Source organism: Tiliqua scincoides, chromosome 1 (assembly GCF_035046505.1).
Source record: "Tiliqua scincoides isolate rTilSci1 chromosome 1, rTilSci1.hap2, whole genome shotgun sequence".
Taxonomy (NCBI): Eukaryota; Metazoa; Chordata; class Lepidosauria; order Squamata; family Scincidae; genus Tiliqua; species Tiliqua scincoides.
Window position 1 is genome coordinate 170472904 of NC_089821.1, and position 21603 is coordinate 170494506.

General features: G+C 41.2%; 1 protein-coding gene across 1 annotated transcript; it reads left to right on the forward strand.

The window, feature by feature from the left end:
• Nucleotides 1-8503: 8503 nt before the first annotated feature.
• LOC136646335 (elongin-A-like) lies at nt 8504-21371 on the forward strand. Its single transcript, XM_066622696.1, has 9 exons — nt 8504-8527; nt 11549-11605; nt 14165-14274; nt 16156-16846; nt 18070-18166; nt 19220-19387; nt 19728-19825; nt 20496-20676; nt 21259-21371. Exons 1-9 carry the CDS (start codon nt 8504-8506, stop codon nt 21369-21371), a joined length of 1539 nt encoding a protein of 512 aa, XP_066478793.1.
• Nucleotides 21372-21603: the final 232 nt, after the last annotated feature.

Genomic DNA, 21603 nt, shown 5'->3' on the forward strand with positions numbered 1-21603 from the left:
TTGTTGGGTGAAATAAGTAACGTTAAAGGGGGTTACGCCAAACTTAGTGATGCCACTGCATTGAAGCTGCGTGTATGATATTGTAATTTATTCTGTATGGTTTGTTATGGGAGGAGGTCCATCATGGGGATGACACAATGAGTTCTTGCACCGGGTGACTTAAACCCTAGTGATGCCTCTGGCTGGCGCAAGTCCAAGTGGACCTGGAAAGGTAGATTGAGGCCACTGCTACTAATACCACCCCTTCCTGTCCTTGTTCCACCCTGACTCCTCCTTATCCCCCCCTCCTTGTTCTTCCTCCTCCCTGCTGTCCTCCTGCCTCCTCATGCACCTACTGGCACTGGAGGCTATGGAGAGTTTGCTGGTGGGTTGCCACTGCTCACCACTTGCACCTTATGCGGTCAGACTTTAGTTCTGTTGGCGTGAGGTTGCCTTAGGATTGGGCTATAAGTCCTCTTGAACATACTGAAAACTTGCTTCTGGGTATACCTGTTTAGGTTTGCACTGTTAATTACTGAAGAGGAGTACTACAGTGGTATCACATGCACATGCCATTGCTAATACAATCAAACAGTCACTACAGGTATTGAGGTTCTTCAAGTTGACCCTGGGAAAGATCAAATCTTTATTCTAGAAGGAAGAGAATGGCTACATCCAACTCATGTAGTTAAAGGCACATAATAGTCAGAACCTGTGATATTATTACTGGAGCAAAGTAACACATTTCCTCCTCTGTCCCTGGAGAAACGTTGCCACAATTTTAAAATTATTTTTCAAAGCCTAAGAAAGAGGGATGAGCTTAGGAGTGGATCAATATATGACAAGCAACATAGTGCTGTGTTCCCTTCATCTCTGGCCCCCTTAGGAATGCAATACCATTTCAATCACGGCAGCAGCAGAAAAAAATATTGAAAAGCAGAAAGGGCAAAATGTAGTTTTGGGAGGAGGCCAACTTTGACCCATACATTAAAAAGAGAAAAAGCTGTATATTTTGCTTTCACATTAACACAGTCATCCTAAAGACATTTTATCTGAAGTAAATCCTATTGGTGTAAAGCAGTGTTTCTCAAACTATGGGTCGGGACCCACTAGGTGGGTAGCAAGCCAATTTCAGTTGGGTCCCCACTCATTTCAATTTTTTATTTTTAATATATTAGACTTGATGCTGTTGTGGTATGTGACTGCATTTGGGGAAATTTACAGACCTGTACTTTTAATAAGCTCCTATGTATATTCTTTTAACAATATAGTAAATGGGACTTACTCCTAGGTATGTGTGGGTAGGATTGCAAAAATTTTCCTGCTTGATGATGTCACTTCCAGTCATGACATCACTTCTGCTGTGTTCTGATAGATTCTCATTCTAAAAAGTAGGTCCTGGTGCTAAATGTGTGAGAACCACTGGTGTAAATTATGGTTAGGATTACGGCCTTCTTTTAATTATGGTGTTCAGCAGTGGGGATGGGGCAGTCTACTGGCTCCCCTTGCCCTCCTGGCACCGTGTATGGATTTTGAGACATTTCCTTAGTTATTTTTAAAAACCATTCTTCACTATTTCCCCTTCTCCAGCTTCTTCTCCTGCAAGCAAGAATCCCTCTGTCTTCCATTTGAATGGTTATCCAGCTACTGAAGGAAAATTGGGCCGAGTGCCACCACAGCACTTCTGGGGGAAATGGCTCTTTTATCTCTGTAAACAACCAAAGAGAGCTTTATTTGTTTACAATCATTAGAGTGGGTGGAAATCTTGAGGACATATACGCTGTGGTCTTTTGAGTGGCTCACAGAAACCATTGAGAAAGGATCACGAGGCCTCTGGATGGAAAAGGTGTGAGCCAGTACTAACGTAGGTCATTGGCAGGGCCTCATCTTTCACAGGTCAATAGAGGTCAAGAGCATTTTGTACACAGACCACATGCATTTCTTTACAAGCACTGGTTGTGGGGACACCGAACTGTTTATTCTTTCAGCAACTGGTGTAAACTGAATTTAATTTCCAACGGACATGTCTCCTAAACATAAACAAATAAAACAGCCCGGGAGTTGACAGCAGCTGGCACTTTTGCAAAACTGAATGGACTGAGAATCCTTTCACCCCCTACAGCACATGTCCCCAGAGTAATATTATTATTGCCTGGCAGAGAAAGGCCAGCTTGGCTGCAGGGTTCATCTCACACTTCTGTCCACAGGGACAAACTAAAAACCCCTCCATTCTGAACACAGGAGTTGTTGCAGTGCTTTTTTTTGGCAGGGCCCCTATGCATTTCAACCACATCAAGGGAAGAAATTCACATGCACATGCAGCTTTTTCTTAGCAAGGAGATGCAACAGCAAAGAGAACACTTTGTGTGTTGAATTTCTGCCCAGTGTTCAGCTATTAAAGATACAGGAATCAGTGGCGTCACTACAGGGGTGTGGGCCACACCGGGTGACACGTATGGGGGGGATGGCACTACTAGTTGCCAACATTTTAAAAATCTTGGTATTTTCATATAATACCATCATGTTATCTATATCAATTGATGTGCAATTTCATGCAGGATGTAGTGAAACAAACTGCATAGAACTATCTCTATTCTATTAAAAATTACAGCCAAAAAACCAGCAGGTGCAGGGCAATGGTACATTACCATGCCCAGCAACTGGGCATTGCCCTGCCCACTGCCTGGGAGGAGGTCCGTCATAGGGGTGACATGCAACCTCCCACACTGGGTGACACAAACCTGACTGCTGCCACTGACAGGAATCTGTAAGAAAAAAAACAAGATGGCAATATTACTAATCGACCAGGTCAGCACAATGTAGTGGAAAACCAATATAAAGCACAAATAAAACGCTTGGTATGGAAAAGTAAAGGATGTCATGATCTGTCCACAGGGACAGATGATCTGAAAGCTACCTTGATCATCCTCTCCCCACTATTTTATTCTTAGTTGTCAAAGTACTGTTAGTCCAAATTCAGCATTCTTAGTAGCATATAATGTCCTGTAAGTACAGTAAATAGAGAGGGCAAGTGGTCTTGCTGCAGAATGCTAACCTATTTGCCATTTAAAATATGAAGCAAGGTGGATGGCCTTTCAAGCAGTGGGCAGGTAGAATGCATAACCTAGAATTAAACTGAAAATGGGAGGGGGGAGAAGATCATAAAATGGGGGCAATTAAAATTAGAGAATAGTACTGCTGAATTTTTTTCCCCAGTTACAAAAACCAACATGAGTGCTCCATTTTCTAAAGCATCAAATGAGCAGGATAATGAAGGTTTTTTTCTTCTCCTTCTCAAAATTGAGACAATGTTGGCGGAAATACTTTGTTCCAATCCTATCCAACATAGGAGCAGCTGCTACTGCTGCATTCTGTGCTGGAATTGAGAAGGCTGGAGGTCTCCTTGGGTAAAGCTCCAGCCTGCTCAATGGGGCTTCTTGAGTCTGCCCCAGCTATTTTGCTGGTTCAGATTCAAGAAGCCCTGTGTCAGGCTTCTGAGCCCAACATGGGAGATAGGATTCCACAGAGGAGACCTCCACCCCTCCCAAGTTCCAACCCCTCCCAAGCCTATCCCTCTCCCCCATTCTGCCCCCCACCCAGGAATGCCTCCCCCAAGCCATCCTGTCACCCTCCCCACACCCCTGTGCTGCTCAGCGCTTACCTACTCTCCACTGGCAGCCAGGGCTCGCACTGTGGCATCAACAGGGCAGCACAGGCCTCCCCACTAGCACTGCTTACTCCCTGGGTGGCGCAAACATGCCTTACACAGCACCAGTGATAGGGAAGCATTAGTTTGGGCTAATTTAATGTTACTGTAGTTTTAATTTACATTTTCTGCAGGTGGCTTACATGCCATCCTTAAGAAACCTACTATTCAGCTAGGTGGAGTACAGGACAAGGGTCTCAACCCATCAGAAGACCCAACTGACCAAACCAGCTCCTCAACTCCCAGTCTCAGTGATAGTGCCAAATGCCTCATGAGAAATATATAAGCAGTGCTAGACTGGGAGGAGCTGCACAGATGTACAACAGATGTGCTAGTTTGGGGAAGACTCCTGGGAACCCCAGAACAATTCTGAAGCTGTGTTCTCCTTGGGTGAAAAATACAAGATTAGAAGTCTCTTGTTATTGGGAAATGTAAGGGCATAGGCTTCTGCTTTGTCTGCCAACATGATTCCAAAAGCTCTAATGCAGTGGTTCTCAAACTGGTGGGTTGCGACCCACCAGTTTGTGTAATGCTGCCCCGTTCCCTTTAAGGGGCAGGGGCAGCAAAGGGATCCCCAGGATTGTGCCTTTGCAGAGGAAGGGGGGCTATTTTTCAACTAACCTTACGTTAGATCAGGAGGGCAGCTTGGGCAGGATGTCTGGTCTAGAGGGTAGAGCCTCCGTTTGCCTGAAGATAACATCTACAGGTTGCCAGTTCAAGGCTACCGGCACCCTGAATGGTGAGACCTTGAAGCAGCTGACAAGCTGAGCCGAGTTATTCCACCTGCTATTTGGTGTGAGCCAAGAAGCGTCTTGGTTGCCCTCCATGTGAGAGATGAAGGAGCTGCTTGTCAGCTTACGTGGGAGGAAATCGGAGGCCAGAATGTGATACCAGATTGAAAAGATCCATCTGAAATGTGGTTCTTGAAAGACAGAAACTTTCTTCAATTGTAAAAATCCTTACGGGGATTTAGAACAGCCTGCCCATGTAAACTACCTTGAATAAAGTCTGAGGAGAAATCTGATGACCAAGAAAGGCAGTATATAAATACATGTATTATTATTATTATTATTATTATTATTATTATGTGCTCCCAGGGTCCAGGGGGTGTGGGGAGCCCTGCGGAGCGCTTTCAGGGTTCCCCACGGCTTCTAAACGGTGAAAGTTCCAAGCGCTACAAAACTCCGCAGGGCTCCCCACACCCCCTGGACCCTGGGAGCACATAAGGTTAGTTGAAAAATAGCTCCCCACAGGGGCACAAGCTTGGGGATCCCTTTGCTGCCTCTGCCCCCTGCTCCCGCCCACGCAAAGACTTACCCCTGGAGTAAATCTCCCGAGAAGTTTGAGAAACACTGCTCTAATGTTTAGAGAGAACCCAAGCCAACAATAATGTAGGAGGTCAAGGAAAGACCAGGCAAAGGTATGTTTGTGGATCATTTAAGAACTGTATGGCCCAACGTTGGATAATAATAGCCATAGGCTTCAGTCCTGCAAAAACTTTCAGGGTGCACAAGTAAATCAACGTCCAGTGGATGAACACATGAAAAATGTTCAGGGAAATGTGGTCTGAAGAACTATTTTTTTAAAGTTCTATTTAAAAACTTTCAAAAAATCAAAGAACAAAAATCAAAGAAAATCAAAGAAAAAAAGTCAAAGAACTTGGGGAATTGGAAAGACCATTACTTTACCCTTTCGCTATTATTAGATAGAAAACACATATCTAACTTAAGAACCTCCTCTTTGACAAATAAGAGCGCAAGTCTATGCATGTCTACTCAGATGTAAGTGCCATTATAGTCAGTGGGGCTTACTCCCAGGTAGGTATGGATAGGATTGCAGCCTAACTTTCATTCCCAGATAAGCAGCTTAGGGCCCAATCCTATCCAACTTTCCAGCACCGGGAAAACCGCAATGCAGCCCCATGGTAAGGGAACAAATGTTCCCATACCTTGAGGAGGCCTCCAAGATTGTCCTCCCACCACAGGATGCAGTGCATGCCCCATTGGCACAGCTGCACCGGCAATGGAAATTTGGATAGGATTGGGCCCTCATTTGAAAGATGAAATAATGCCCTATATCTTCTGTACAATGGATTTGTTACAGAAGAATAGTCAGAGGCTCTCCTCTATTTCTTTCACTTTAGCATTCAACAAGCTTGTTTACCTTAAGCATGACCCTGTGGTGTTAAATGCTATGACTCTGCTATAAAGAGTCATCAGCTGGAGAAGAAGGCCTAGTCCAATCAGCTGTGCAGGCTTTCTCAGTCACCACCAGTGATGTAACCTCATCTTTGGATAGAACCTGGAAGCTTTGTTGTTATGGCAGGCTCTGGTGGTTTGTTGCACAGGGTCTTAAAACTGAAACAACGCCTCAGCTGTACTCAAGATGTCCAGAAGGTACTTAGCTTTTCTATCTCCATTCCCATCTCTGTGACCAAAATAGTGACTTAATATTTGGGAATAAAGTGCCCTAGGATGGGGATTCTCTGTTCTGCTGAGGGTTCGTAAAACAACTGAAACCAGCCATTTCTCTGTTGCATTCAGGTTGCATGTACTAGAAAGCTAGAGAATCTTGGTCGGATTGCCCTCTATAGATAGCACTTCTGCAGGAAATGATCTTGCTTATGGTCAGACATTTTCACTGTTATTTTAGTGTATTGAAAGTGTTGGCCACTTGGCAAGTAAAATAAATAAATAATTGCAACCCAGTGTGTATGAACTACCTTGAGCCAGTATGTTTTCCCCTCCTTATGGCCCTCTCTACATTCCATGTGTTATGCAACTCGCCTAGGTGGCCCCATCTTCCTTGGTCTGCCTATTGGATAAAGTTATGTCCTATGAAATGGGCTTGTCACAGCAAAGCTTAATTTAAGCCAGGGCTCAGACCTGGCATTGGCTTTCAGTACCAAGCTTCTACACTTGGATCTGTAAAACAAAAATGGACAGATGTGCCTCTGAACAGGTACAAAGTGCTTCCCCCCCCCCACTGCTCTATGTTTTTATTTTATTTTATTCAAATCCTGTCATTTGTCTTACTGAAAAGGAACCAGGGTGGCTCACAACCTCAGTAAAATATCATTTATAAAATACAATCAATGTAAAAAAAGCTCTTTGCTAAAAATGCTGAAAGTATGACTAATCTGGAAGTTGTGGAACACTAGTGATCTGATATCAATTTGGCACAAAGTTCATCACTGGGATTATACTATAGATACTGATAAAAATTATGAACTGCAGTTTCATGCCTAGAGATACCTGGATTTAGGATTGATTATAATGGGAACTTCTACTCCAGTTGTTCCCAAACCTTTTAGCACCAGGACCCACTTTTTAAAATGACACTGTAGCAGAACCCACCAAGCTTAATGAGATTGAAAAAAAGTTTCTATCCTTTCTGCTATGGTGGGAGGGGGAATCATGTTCTGGAGCATTTGCTGAGCTCCGCAGTCATCAAATTGGGAGCGTTTTAGTACCCTTGCATTCCCCTTTGCCTGGCCTTTTGTAAGAGCGAGGATATTTCCCTACTTGCATATACACATGTGTGGTTCAGTTTCACTTTCTAAAGGGCTCAATGCATTTTTTCCTTGTCAGCTTGGAGAAGAGGGACTTCTTTGTGTTTTGAGGGAAGACAGGTGTTCAACTGATCAGGACCATTCTGATGGAGTTGTATTGCTCTTGGCCTACCTTTCATTGAGGCATGTTTGCTTACTTGCAAGTAAATGTACACGTGTGGCTCAGTTTCATTTTTCCATAGGGCTCAATACCTTTTCCTAGTCGGCTCACAGTTCATCAGTTTCATTTCACAACCCACCAACAATCAGGTTGCAGCCCACTGGTGGGTCCTGACCCACAGTTTGGGAAACACTGCTCTACTCATTCATCAAATGGATTAATGCCTCTCAATCATTGCTCAGCTCTCACACTTTTGTCCACAAGCCATCACTCCTATAGAGAACCTAATTCAACAATTTGAGAGTATTTAGCAATTTAGTGGTATGAGTATAAAATTGGGTATGTTTATGATGGTTGAATTATTAGCAAAAGTTTTTTTGTGCTGGGAGGAGCTGCATTTCAGATTACCTGTTAAGGAAGAGAGATGTTTTGAAGCTATCTTCCTAATATCCTCCTCCATAAAAGCATATTTTTAATGGCATTCTGTGATCAGGTAGATGTCATAACCAGAAAAGAGGACAAGGCAACCCAAAATGTAGGACATCTAAGAAAAATGTAGGACATGACCCAAAAAAGCTAAAAACACTTGTATATTGATTTCATGTGGTTAATTTAAACACTGTATATTACAGTTTTAAATTTAATAAGTAATGATTTGTTAATTACAAGAAAGCTATGTGCTGTCTTCAGGGGCCTGCTCAGAGGGAAAAGGAGGATATTTAAGTACTTTTCCAGGACACAAGGTTAAAAAAGAGGACACGTCCTGGAAAAAGATGTCTGGTCACCCTGGTCTTGAACTTGGTTCCAGGAGCTCTGGAATCCCATTCCCGTCACGTCATTTACATTCCTGTTGTGTAACCCCAAGCAGGTCCTTCTGTTCTTCATCTGGACACTGGGAATAATAGTGACCTGCATGGGATTTTCAACTGAAGAAGATAAAACAATGATTACAAAAAGATTATGTATATTAAAAGCACTAGAGGGCCGCTAATCTTGAACCTGGAAAATTATATTCAGCAGTGTTGCCACTATCTAGGGCAAAATGAAAAGTACATCAGGAGTCTTATTGTAACCTCATTATATTTAATTATGCCCATTGCAATTTGATCATGGGTATCTTTCATCACAGTCTTACTTTTATTACAAAATGGGGAGTGAAAACAGAGTGCGAGTGAGTGTGTTGGGAGTATGAGGTCAGCTTTTTTTTTTTTTTTTTTTTTGCGTAGTCTAGCTACTGGCATTTACACTGCCCATTTATAGTACAAAGTAAATGGAGCTGTCTGTCCGGTGGTATTCCCATACATAGCAACTGATCTCATTGCCAACTCAGCTATTCCATGCTTTCTAGAGAGAGAGTAGGAGGCACTTCCCATAAAAGGATGGCCAGGGAATCTAGTTTTATTCTGTGTGGGCTTACTACTACCACTGATAAATCAATAGCTAGCAGTTGTTAATAGCTGGAAAGAATTTTCCTACCTACCCTACCCAATTGTAAAGTAGGCACAAATTCTCATGAGATGAAAGTGTACTTTCCTGAGTGTTACTGCGTAATGCTAATGACTGAAAAATGTTCATCAATGTATTGATTAGTAACAATTCTATTGTAGGCAAACAAAGTTCATAGAATATCTATGAGCATTTGTTGTGTATTATCCCGATCAGAAACAAGTTTTGCAGTTTCCCTGCTTTGAGAAGGGAGTACAGGTTAGAGCCCCAAAGGCTAATCCCAAAAATAGTTTACTACTAAATCCATTGTCAATAGTGGTGCTTGTTAACCCCCTCTTTTAAACAAATTATGAAAATGTACAAAAAAGATAACCAGGAATGGTTCTTAGGAATAAAAAACAAACAATAAATGAAACAGCCCAGAGCTGTCTCTTTCACACACACCCTTATCTCTGAGGGAGCCGGATTTTTGGGGCCAGATGGCACTCATCAGAAAGTCAAATTAAGCTTAGGGACTCCCAGTTTCTGTTACTCTGAGTATTCTGCCCCCAAGCATACTTGGGAATGATGGGTTAATTTCAATTTAATCCTAATAGAACAAACCATAACTGAACAAATCACTATTGGGGGGGGGGGGGGAACTGTTACCTTTTTTTAAGGATAAATGTTTCATAATTGAACATTCTAAAATTAAAATGCCATCTACACCTGGCACTTCTGCTGGCTCAAGGAAGATCTTATTTATATACTGGAATTAATTAGAATGTCAGGCTTGCTTTCTGTAAGCACTGCAAAAGCAATTGCGCATAGGAAATGGATTCTTTTCAACAGTTCTTCTAAAGTGTCTTGAGACTTGTTTAAACATTGAGTACATCTCGGAATAAACTAATCTTAGGTCATCTTCAGACACTTTGTAAACTCCTCAGGTGAATTTACCACCTTCACTTTCAATTCTTGCATAAAAAAAGAAAACCCATACATTTCTAATATATACAACATGGCTTAAATTGAACATGAAACTACTATCACTACTAAATTACTAAGCAAACTGCAAATAGTGAAAAAATTCTTAAATATTGTCTTTTTGTACTAAATTACTGTTTCCAAATAGAAATATGGTTCTTTGAAACTTTATTTGTTCCCTTTACGTTTTCTCAGTTTCATAATAACTTAACATGTTTGTGGCTATGTTTTAGAATTCTTTTACCACCAGACTTAAATAGTTCTGTTGTCAGCCTGCTCCTTAGCTAGGTAAAATGGTCCTCTTTCTCTTAGCTAGGTAAATGGTCCTCTTTCTCATTTTTGTATAGCGTGGCACTATTGACTTGGTGTCGCTTACCATCTCATGGTAGTGGTTTTGGCTAGTTCCATGGAATGTGGTTGAGGCTACTTGCAAGGAAGGAGGAGCTGTGGGGGGGGGGGAGATGCCATGTTCTTGCACAGTTTGTACCACTTAGAAGTACTTGCTCAGGTTCAAAGTAGAGGTTGGCCCTTTTCCTGGAACTCCCATGTATGGTGAAACCCATAGATAACCAAATCATGGGTTGGAGAGCTCATCTGTTCTCAAGAAGTGACTAGAAGTGCCTTCTGACCACATCCGGAAGGTTCTCTGTGGGTCCTCCAGCCATGGGTTCAGAACCCACTGTGGATCAGACCCACTGATAATGAGAACCTACTGTATGTACTAAGAGGTTTTAGGCTGGCACCAAAAATTGGGGGATCCTGGACTTTGCTTTGGGGAACTAATCCTGTTTTGATTCTAGCACTGCCTATCTGTCATTGTGTCTGTTTGCCTATCTTTTAACATGTACATTTTATTTTTTAAAAAATCATAAAACACTACTTAAGTAGTGTTAAGTGATCTTAGACACAGTGACTAGTGAGTGTCCCATTGAATGTGAAGGAATTGATGTCTGAATAAATATGTTTAGGATTGTGCTGTTGGTCTCCAGGATGCTCTCGTCATTAGGAACCTAACCTAATGTCAAGCTGCCTGAAGCAGTGGCGTAGCTAATGATCGTGTAGCCCAGTGCCAAGCTCAAAATGGTGCCCCAGATGTGATGTCACAATGAGAAGTGACGTCACACCCGGGCTTTTTAAAAATTGGAACCCATTTGCTCCCCCCAGCAGCTCACCACCCACTTGCTCTGCTGCCTCTTCCTGGTCAGTGGCATAGCTAAGGCATCTATCTGCTGCCTGGAGTCAAAGAAGATTTTGTAGCTCACCCTCCATGACAAAATCAAATTTAATTAAGTAAATAAATAAAAAGTTATTGGTTCTATGCTGTATCATAATAACATCTCATTGGCACTCAGAACAATCAGTCTCATAGGTCAGTTTGGAGTTAAGCAAATCCACTTTTTGTTCTATAAGGCAGTTGTGTTTTCATTTTCTGGTTAATTGGCCATAACTTTTGATAGAATGCAGATATTCCAGTGCGGTTTGTTACATTGCATTCTGCATTAAATTACCTTTCCAATTTATTATTATTAACAGTATTTATACTGTTAATACTGTTTATACTTTCCAATGATATATAACATGATGGTATTATTCATATATACCACGATTTTCACAATTTTGGACACTAGTGTCAAGCTCAGCTTGTTGCCCCCTTAAAGCTTGATGCCCGGTGCAACCGCTACCCCCTGCACCCCCTTAGCTACACCACTGGCCTGAAGGTTCTACAGTTTGGGGCACCAGACAATTCACTAACGAACATATATATGGGTTATTTCTGTTTCAGATTAGGAAAGCACTTAAAGGACTTCAGGATTTGGAAATATCTCTGGACATCCTAGCAGTAAGTGATAAAGAACCCTGTGCTGTCACTTGAACCACAAAGTCTTTAGTTCCTATCATTGGTTGCATCCACAGAAACAAGCACCCCAAATTAATTGACCAAAGCAAGTGTTAGAGCAGTGCTCTGTTGAAAGTCATTCTGGTCTTTCCTGAGGAGCAGCAGCTCTCTAGGGTCTGGGTAAGGGTCATTTCCACCTCTGCCACCCGAGAGCCCTCTTAAACGTAATATGAGATTTCAACATGCTAAGTATGTGCTACAACTGATCAATGGCCCTTCTATACTGATGTAAGAGTATCAAAGTTCTACCGGATTTGATGGGGCTTACATCAAATGGAAGTATTTGATTATTGAATAATTGTTCATTTTCTTGCATCTTGGGGCCTAACTACACGTTGGGTGCACACACACAACGTTCTGTGCAATATTTCAGGGATAACAACAGGAATTCTCTAGTGTTTCTCAACCAGTGGTACTCAAGGTGGTGTCCAGTTGTACTCATGACCCCCAGACCCCTGCTGCCTGCCAGCAAGACTAGCAATGCAATGTGACGAGCAGGATTAGGAGGCTTGGCAGGCAGAGCTTCAGTGGTGCTTTTCACACACTCAAAAAGCCCCCCTGTTTGACCTGAATTTTTTTTACTGGTGTTGTGTTGCATCTGGCTTCCCAATACAAAAGTAACTGGCAATGACATCACCAGTTACTTTCAGTGGTACTTCCAATAGGTGAACCATGCGAAGTGGTATAGTGGGGGGCAAACACTGAGAAACACTAGCCACTTTGGGTGCCCTTAGAGGAGAAAGGCAGATTACAAATCTAATAAATAAATAAAACACTACTCTAGTTTAACTGTAACACCTCTATTTTGCATCAACAATTTCTTCCTTCCCACCATTACATGTTGCTGAAATCTCTTCTCTGCCCAGTACATTGTATGCATTTAGTTTGCCCTGCACTCGCTGCTAAAGCACAGTGTGGAAATGGACCACAACTTTTCTTTGTAAAAATGAAACTGTGTTTAACAAAATCTTGATGGATCTAATTGACCTCCTAATAGAATAAATGAAACTAAATGTTTTCAGCAAAATTTGTTTTCTAGATGGGGAATTTGGACGCATGGAATGCAAGCAGTGCACTTTTGTGTCCCCTGGATGTGTACTTGACAGGATGCATTTCTTCCACCCCTCCCCCATTAGTGAACTTCTCCAAGTTTTATCCCTCTCACTTTGTACTCTACAACTATAGAGCATGCATAATTTCTAAAAATCTCCTGAAAGGCAAAGTAAGGACAAACCAAGGAGTTATTTTTTTTCCTGGAATAAGAACTTGAAAATAGGCGAAGATTGGAGTATATGATGTAACTCAAAGTTAGCAGTTCGAGCAGCAGAGGGGGGTTGACTCCAAAATCTCCCATAAGAAGCTGCTTTCTCCCCAGTCAAATGTGTATTTGCAACCTCATGAAGGGAAGAAGAATAACCTCATGAAGGGAAGAAGAATGTGACCAGGGTGGGGGGAGGACATTATATAGTGTACAATTGGTAAACAGGAAAAAGATGGACAATCTTCCCCACCCCAGCCATTTCTCCACTCAACATCTCCCCTTCTTAGAGTAGCTTTTCTGTCTGTCTGTGGTGGGGAGTTGGAGAAGTTACTAGGATTCAGTTACACATATTGATGTGTAAAGCTGTAGTTGAGTCACTGAATTCTAAGACACAACTGATTTTTCTTTTTGGCTCACTTCATATGGCAGGTTTTGTACTGCTCTGATACTGTAGTACCAACTACTTGTACCATGCAATGTATTGGAGCTGTGCCTCTTAGCTGTTTGAAATAAACATAAATTGGAGCCCGATGCTTTCCCAATTGCTGCTCTGGTATATCTTGGAAAAACAAGTATACATGTGTTTTGTACTCTTGCATCATACCAAAATACCAACAACTTTGTGTGTCTAGAGGAGTTTGTCTTCCACCCATACACAGTTGTTTGATATGTATTGCCAGTTCAGAGCTTCAGCCCTTTGTTCATTTGATTTCTTATGTAATTTTTTTTGTGGCCTCTAGAGGTCATGCACACACCAGAATGCCCAGTTTGAGCAGACTTGAGCAAGAGGCCAAGGAGATTATTCTCCTCTGTGCACTCTGTGAACAGAGTCTGTTTTGTTACACAGTCCTCTTGTAGGGTCTCTATCAGCAGCAATTATAGAGCTACGAAGCAAGCACCGTATGGGTGCAAGCCAGCCCTTGACTTGCTCCATGGTACCTACAATGCTGCTGGCATATCAGAGATGTCCCTTCTCTTCTTCCCCCTGCCCCAATGTGATCTGTGCTACATGAGTCTGTTGTTGAAGAATATCTGCACCTCTACCCAGCAAAAACCCTGCCAGTGGTTGATTTCTTGCTTTTATCTATTGCATCTTGCATTCTACTGTACCTTGCTTGTTAAAAACTATAACAAGATGTATCCTTAAGGACTTGAAAATCGGATTGTATAAGTAAAGAGACAGTGTGTGTTATGCATTCAGGTTATGCTTTCCTTTCTATATTTATTTATTTTTCTACCAGGAAACAGGAGTGGGGAAAACGGTGAACAGTTTTCGGAGACATGGCACTGTGGGTAATCTAGCTAAATCCCTGATAAGTCAGTGGAAAAAAATTCCTCCAAATAATGCAAGGTAGCTGGAACTCCTTAATTTGAATTTTCTAATGTGTCTAATCTCTATTATTCTTTAGGCTTATGATATCTATATAAAGTATGCTGGCAAATGCTTTCACAATATCTTTGAAGAAATATTGGGTTGGCCAGACTTGCACATGTGGAATAAAGTTCATGCAAGGGATCTTCCTCACCAGATCCTCTCCGTTGCAGCTCCCTGAGTCCCTGAAATCCACTTCAGGAGGGTTGTGGAGAATGATGTTGCCCTATATCCAGAAATTTTCTCTCCCACTCAGTATCTCACACCATTTGGGGGCTCCTTGACTCATTTTTGCAGGCTGAGGGGGAGCAGAAATGATCCCTGGCACAGCTTTTCTTCTTCTTATGCAAATCTGGATCCAGATTCCACTTCCAAGCTTTTTTTCTTACCTCAGTCAAGACAGAAGAGTGGCCTACTTCTCCATAGAGGTAAAATAACATAACTATAAAAACAGAATTGGGGGGGGGGTATGTGTAGCCTTCTGCATTTCTGTGCACTATACGATTTCATTGTATGTTTTGCTCTTTATTTTTTAAAACCTTATCATTAAATTTAAAAAAAGAAAAAAAAAACTACCTTTTCTTCTTTGAAAAGCAACAAGTTTGCTCCAAGGAAAAATGAAGAGATGAGAATTTGGCTCAGCCGCACCTACAAAAATAACTTTGCACAGAATAGCTCCATCTGGTATTCTCTGTATTGTTTCAATTGTCTTGCACCTTCAAGGAGTAGAATATACCAGAATGGAAGCTTTGGATTATGTCGGTCACAGTATATTCTTCTGTTTGATCTCCTTCTTTCCATCGGAAATTAGGTTGTAACTTCTTTCATAAATGATTAAATTCTAGCTTTTGCTCCTGCATCTGTGCCATGGGGGAACATTCTGTTATGCTATCTGACTGTAAGTTAAAGGATGTCAGAGCTTTATATCCCAAAATGTATCTTCATAGTTCCTATAAATATTGATTCACGCATGCCATATGCTTGACAATTAGCCAGGATAAAAGGAACATCTTGGCTGCTGCAACCCTTTCTTTATAGGACTGCAGGAATATGGACAGTAGATATCCTATTTACTGCTGCCCTCTGCATGGAGCGCCATTGTTTTGGCCCAACTTTTTTCTGGGTGTCTCCTCCTGCAATATGAGGCATCTATTTTGTGGGGGGTGGTGTTGTCTGACTGCAGCTCAAGAATCCCATTCAGAGGCTGATGATTCATCCAACCCTAACTTTATAGGGAACTTTCCTCTTTGAAATGAAACTATGAAATAAATGTATACTTGCCAGTAGGGGGCGGAGTCCAATGTAATCTGTTTCCTGGGTACTTTCGTCTTGGTTGACAGGCTATTCCACAAGTTTGATAGGGGAAGTTGTTCTAAATCTGGATGGTTTTCAGCACCATTGATCAATGGTAGCGTCACAGCTGTAGGACTTTAAAGGAGAATAGTTCAATGGCTTGCCTTGTCTGTGCTGCATAACTTAATGGACATGCCTTTGAAACAACAGTGCCTAACAATTTGTAAAGGGCTGTTGAAGATATAAGATATAAAAGGGGGGAAATTTAGATCATTAAGATATAAAGCTGTAAAGTAATTAGAAGATTCAACTTCTCTCATGCTACACTATTAGAGGTTTTTAACCTGTACTTGTTATCTATTTTTTTTAATGTTGGTTGGTTTTTCCTTTCATTTTATTGTGTGTTTTCTTTTTTCTTTTTTTTATTATAATAAAGTTAAAAAAAGATACAACAGTGCTTAGAACGCATTATCCTGGTGCCTGAGCATCTACAGGATTGTAAATGTATAAAGAAGTTGCTTACTGTTGCCATTTGAATTGGTCATGATTTTGGTTCTTTCATTACAGAGAGTCCCCCAAAAGAAAAAGTAATGTCAAAAAAGTAACATTGAGTTCAAAGGAGAATAAGCATTCTGAAAAGTCTCAGGCCTCTGGATCAAGTTGCAAAACATCTTTTTCATCTGATAAACGGAAGGAAGCACACTGCTTAAAAAATCAGCAAATGTATGAAGGTTCTGGCTCCTTGAACAGACACAGAAATGAAGAACAAAGCAATGATATCTGTAAAAATTCCCCTGGAGAACAAAAAATGGATAGTTCCATACACATCTGCAAAGAAAGTAATGAGAAGCAGAAATCTGCAGGAACATGGCCAGCCATGGCCAAAGGTTCAGAGAAGAGCCATTCCTCCACAGTCAACAAAAAAGATGACTTGTCCTTTAAAGAAGAGAAATCTAGTAAGAATCTATCAACTAAGCAAATGGGCACAGAGTCAAAAGGGACACTGAAACCAAATTCTAGGTCTAAAAGTCCAGTGAAATCAACTAGTGGTGGTGATTTTGAGCCTCCTACTATGTCCTTTGAGTCATACCTTAATTATGATCAGGCTTCATGCAGAAGAAAGAGAAGGGCTTCTACAAGCAGGCGGGTGACAACTGCGATCAATAGCTCAGCATCTCAGAAGAGTGTGACGGCCGCCACTGATGACAAAGAAGAAACATTAAAATTGAATGATTGCTCTGAAATGCCCAGTAAAAAGGCAAGTCAAGGTGGCCAAATGTAGTGAAGTATTCATTCAGATAACTTTAATTCACTTTAGTAATTTTCACTAATTACAGTAATTTTAATAGTGTTGTATTAAAGTTCTTTAAAGTGACTCTGACAAATATAAGCTACGAATAGAAATCATTGCAAGTGTTCTAATTTCTAGTTTCTAATTGCAAGTGTTCCAACAATTTGTCTCAAAAATGAGTAGATTGACTGGAGAAACTGATCTTATGCCTGCAATTAAATGTGTCTGGTAACCAGACTTAATGATACCCTTACTCAAATTTGCCCTTCTATGATGTAAGGGGAGAGAGCACACCTTCCCTCACAAGTAAACTCAGTGCACCTACCCCATTTCTAGCATGAGGTGGGCTTAATGTTCTTAAAGACATATATACCAAACTCCATTCATGCAGACTCCAACTGAGAGATCACCTGTACAATTTGGGTCTACATGCATTGAGTTTCATTGTGTGGCTAACCCTTTCAGACATTCCACCCACGTATGGCCATGGTGGTTTTGGAGGTGGGGCAGATACACCCTCACTCGTTGCCAGATATAAGGAAGCAGATGTGGGTAAGAGTGTCATCTGATCCTATCCTTGTGTTTTTTGAAACTGGAAGACATGGTGATGACTAAGCTTGGGTTGTGGTTTTTTAAAAAAAAATTAGACAAATTCCAGGCGGAAAGTTCTATTACATATAATAGTTAACTATAACCTACAGGCCCAGAGGTGGTATTATTATTAATAATAATAATAATAATAACAGTATTTATATACCGCTTTTCAACTAAAAGTTCACAAAGCGGTTACAGAGAAAAATTAAATAACTAAATGGCTCCCTGTCCAAAAGGGCTCACACTCTAAAAAGATGCAAAAGAACACCAGCAGACAGCCACTAGAACAGACAGTGCTGGGGTGAGGTGGGCCAGTTACTCTCCCCTGCTAAAAAAAGGAGCACCCACTTGAAAAAGTGCCTCTTATCCAATCAGCAGGGGTAGTACTCTCTCAGTAGCAAGAAGAAAACCATCACCTTGTGTATACCCAAAGGGATCTGGCTGGTCACTAGATTATTGGAACAGATAAAACTTGTATGGTCGGTTTTAGTCCAACAATTCTAATGTTTATGAACTTTCCTTTATTGCTTCATGCAAACTTCCTAAAACTATGAAAATATGGGATACCATAACAGCATGTCTGTGATTCTGTATAGGCAAAGATGTCACTCCAGGATCTACTAAATACTCCCCTTCCTAAAGTTTTGCCAGAGATGCTGATACTTTCTCCTCCCCATGCTGCAGAATTCAAAGGTAACTGAATAGAGTTGGTTAGAAGTGATGGGATAAGTAATGAGTCCAGCCAACTGAAAGACTATTTCATTCTATCTCTCGGGGCTCTTTTGTTACTCTGATCCTTGAGAGATGGTGATTAGAACAGAACCTTATAAAGATGCTGTTCAGTGGTAACACTGGGTCATGCAATAGAGCAGGGGTGCTCAAACTTTCAACTTTAGGGATGCTGGACCTTTAACAAGTGTATAGAAGAGAGAATTGCAGCAGGTGCAACTTGTCATCCCACAGATGACAAGCTGCACCTGCTGAAATTCTCTCTTCTATACACTTGTTAAAGGTCCAGCATCCCTAAAGTTGAAAGTTTGAGCACCCCTGCAATAGAGCTATTTCACTAATGGAGACCACTCTCTAGACATGAGTGATTTAGTGATATCCTAGTGATCATTGGGTGTGATCAGAAGTATCTCTTAGGCAGGGGATTGCTTCCAATAAAATGACCAACACTTGCAGTCAAAAATCCACTGTTGGAAGGTCCTTGTAATCTTCATGCAGAGCCCACATTGGAATATAAAAGGCTGGGGTTCTTGTGGGTGGATCCATCTTTGGGTGGATGTAGCTGCTTGTCATTCAAAGACTACATTTACAGGCAGTTACACTGCGAGCAACTGAGTGGGAATGGTTGCGTTCCTCTTCAGTAAATTAATGGTTTCCTGCATCCAATCACAAGCTCCAAAAATAGTGCTGGCTATTCTACATGTTTCTAGTATGTCCTGGAAACTATCTGTGGGGGGAGGGGGAAAGAGTTACTAAAGACAGTTTGCAAAATAAGTAACATCCCACTTCCTAACAGGAAAGGTTCATCTCTGAAATATCAAGACACCAAGCAGTGCAGTGATATATTGAACAAATGTTCTTGAGTCTCTAATACCTATGTGCTATAATGGCAATGAAACTGAAGCAGTGAATCAGTCAATCTTTGGAAGGACCAAACTTCCCTAAAGGATGTTCAATATTTAGAAGGGAAATGGCAGGATTTATAAACTTGTAAATGTTCTTTGCTGCATCCTGTAGCTCCACCAGCTATGGAAATACCTCGGCAAAGAAGTGAAACTGCTCCATTCACAGGACGGAGGTTGAACTCCAAGATGCAAGTGTATTCTGGGTCTAAAATAATGTATCTTCCAAAGATGCTAACATTATATGAACAGTGCATCCGGGTACTTCAAAATAATATTGACTGTAAGTATCAAATGCCTGCACTTGGCATTTAGCTAGTTGGGAAGCATTGTAGTAATAGGCCTCTGATGTTTAACAGGTGTCAGAGGAAAGCTTGTGTATTTGATGTTGTGAAATACCCTTTGGATTGTCAATATAAAGCCTGAAAAGTAAAAGTCCATATTGGTGATGGTGATTTATATCAGGTGCATATGTGAATAAAGTTTCAGTCCATAGCCAACTGAAAACAATTATAAAATGATCACTGATTGTAATGACTAGATTTGTCTCTCTAAAATTTGATTTGTACTGTGCCAGGAATGAGATGACAGTGCAATAAATGTGAAGGCTTCTTCCTTTCTAGCACTGCATGAAGTTGGAGGAGTGCCCTTTGAAATTCTTGAGCCTGTTTTCACCCGCTGTACACCAGAACAGCTCTTTCGAATAGAGGACTGCAATCCAGTAAGCTTTTCCTACCCCTTTTGCAGGTTATAGTTGTCTGTGCTTTTTTTAAAAAAAAAATAGATTCTATGTATTTCTTGGACAAAAGGAATCCATGGCCACAGTTATAAAACTGGCTAAAGTGTGATACACTTGATATGTTCCAGGTGGTAAAATGGTTAAGAGTGCAATCCTGACCAACTTTCCAGCATCGGGGTAAGGGAACAAACATTCCCTTACTTTGAGGAGGCCTCTGTGACTGCCAGCTGGCTGCAGTATATGCCCCATTGGCACAGCTATGTCAGTGCAGGAAAGTTGGTTAGGATTTGGGCCTTAAGTATAGTTCACTTCTTAGAATATTGATCTGAAGTAAGGAACGCAAGGGGGTGAAAGATCCTGTAATGACTGTGCCTATGTTCAAAATGGTCACTGACAGCTATTTACCTTCTGATGTATGTAAAATAAAAATGGCAGGGAAGCAATGAACAGATACAAACAAGGCTATCCTATATTTTAACTATTGGGTACAAGAGGAATGTTTTGTAAGCCACAACTTGTCAGGATGAAAAAGTGCACCCGCTGAAGTTTTTAATTCTGAACAGCTGTTAACAGATGCAAGCACCCCTCTCTCCTGTGCATCTGGTCACCCCAAGTTGGAATGCCTCCATGCACTTTTCTTTGCCCACAATAGACATTTGTAGAAGAGTCTGACCACTTATGGAAGAAACACTGCCAAAAAGACTTCAGAAATGAGCGGCTCTTGGAATATGAATCATGGCGTGAAATGTATTTGAGACTCTTCAGTCAAAGAGAAGAAAAACTGAAGTCTCTCACCAAAAGTATTGTTTCAGCGCAGTCTGAAAAACCTAAAGGTAAGATATTGGTCAACTCATCAATTGATTCAGTAACTAGTAAACTGAAGATCTGGTGTTGGTTCAGGCAGGATACCAAATCATGGTTTGTACAAACTGTAGTCTAAGCCGTTATTTATGTTCTAGATGTCTAGTCAAACCATGGTTTGTGTATTTCCCCTCTTTACCTGCCTTCCCTGAGAATCCACAGATACTGTTCCAATAGTGGCCTCACAAGTGCAGAGCAATGTGCCAAATAGTGATTATGTTGGTTTAGGTGCAATGCCAATTTGCATTTTCCTCTGTGGATTGAAAACCAGTTTCAAACTATGATTTCAGATCCTGGTTTTGTGGTTACATATAAACTATAGTTTCTAGAATTATGGTGGCTAAGATATCATAAGAAACAGTGGTTTCTTAGCATTACTTCAGAACCTTGTCTCTCTTTTCTTTGACTTGGACTTTTTGCCTGTTCTGAAATATGATCTGGGTAGTGCTAATAGTTCTATTCATTTTAAAAAACTGTGAACTAAATCTTGAGCAAAGTAGATGTTCTTTCAATCATGCCAGATTTTTGCAGCTTCCCCCCCTTTTTTTTGTTAGGTCGCCAAGTTAAAATGGCTTTTGTACACGGCATGGCAAAGCCACCCAGAAACATTCGCCGTCAGCAGGAAATCTATGGGACAGCAGGGCCTGTTCAACTTCAACCTGAGTGAGTACTTATGAGTATCTTTGGGAAAGAGATGTCAGGCTTTCCTGCTACCTTTGCCAACTAGGAATGCACTTCCAGGAAATGCCTAATGGTTTCTATGGCTGCCTGTTGCAGAAAAACAAGTGGAAGTGTGCAAACTGTCTTTCTGGGACTCTTGTCTGCCATTATCGATTTTCTTGCTCAGTTCTCTCCAAATTCTAGTCTACACGCTGGATCCAGGGTTGGGAAAAAGGCCT

Bases quoted from the DNA above. Each gene is read 5' to 3' on its own strand.
- LOC136646335 (XM_066622696.1), top strand. From the start codon at position 8,504: ATGGGGAGTGAAAACAGAGTGCGA. The intron at 14,275-16,155 runs GTAGCTGGAACT...CTTTCATTACAG, and splicing joins ATTCCTCCAAATAATGCAAG to AGAGTCCCCCAAAAGAAAAA. The intron at 20,677-21,258 runs GTAAGATATTGG...TTTTTTTGTTAG, and splicing joins GCAGTCTGAAAAACCTAAAG to GTCGCCAAGTTAAAATGGCT.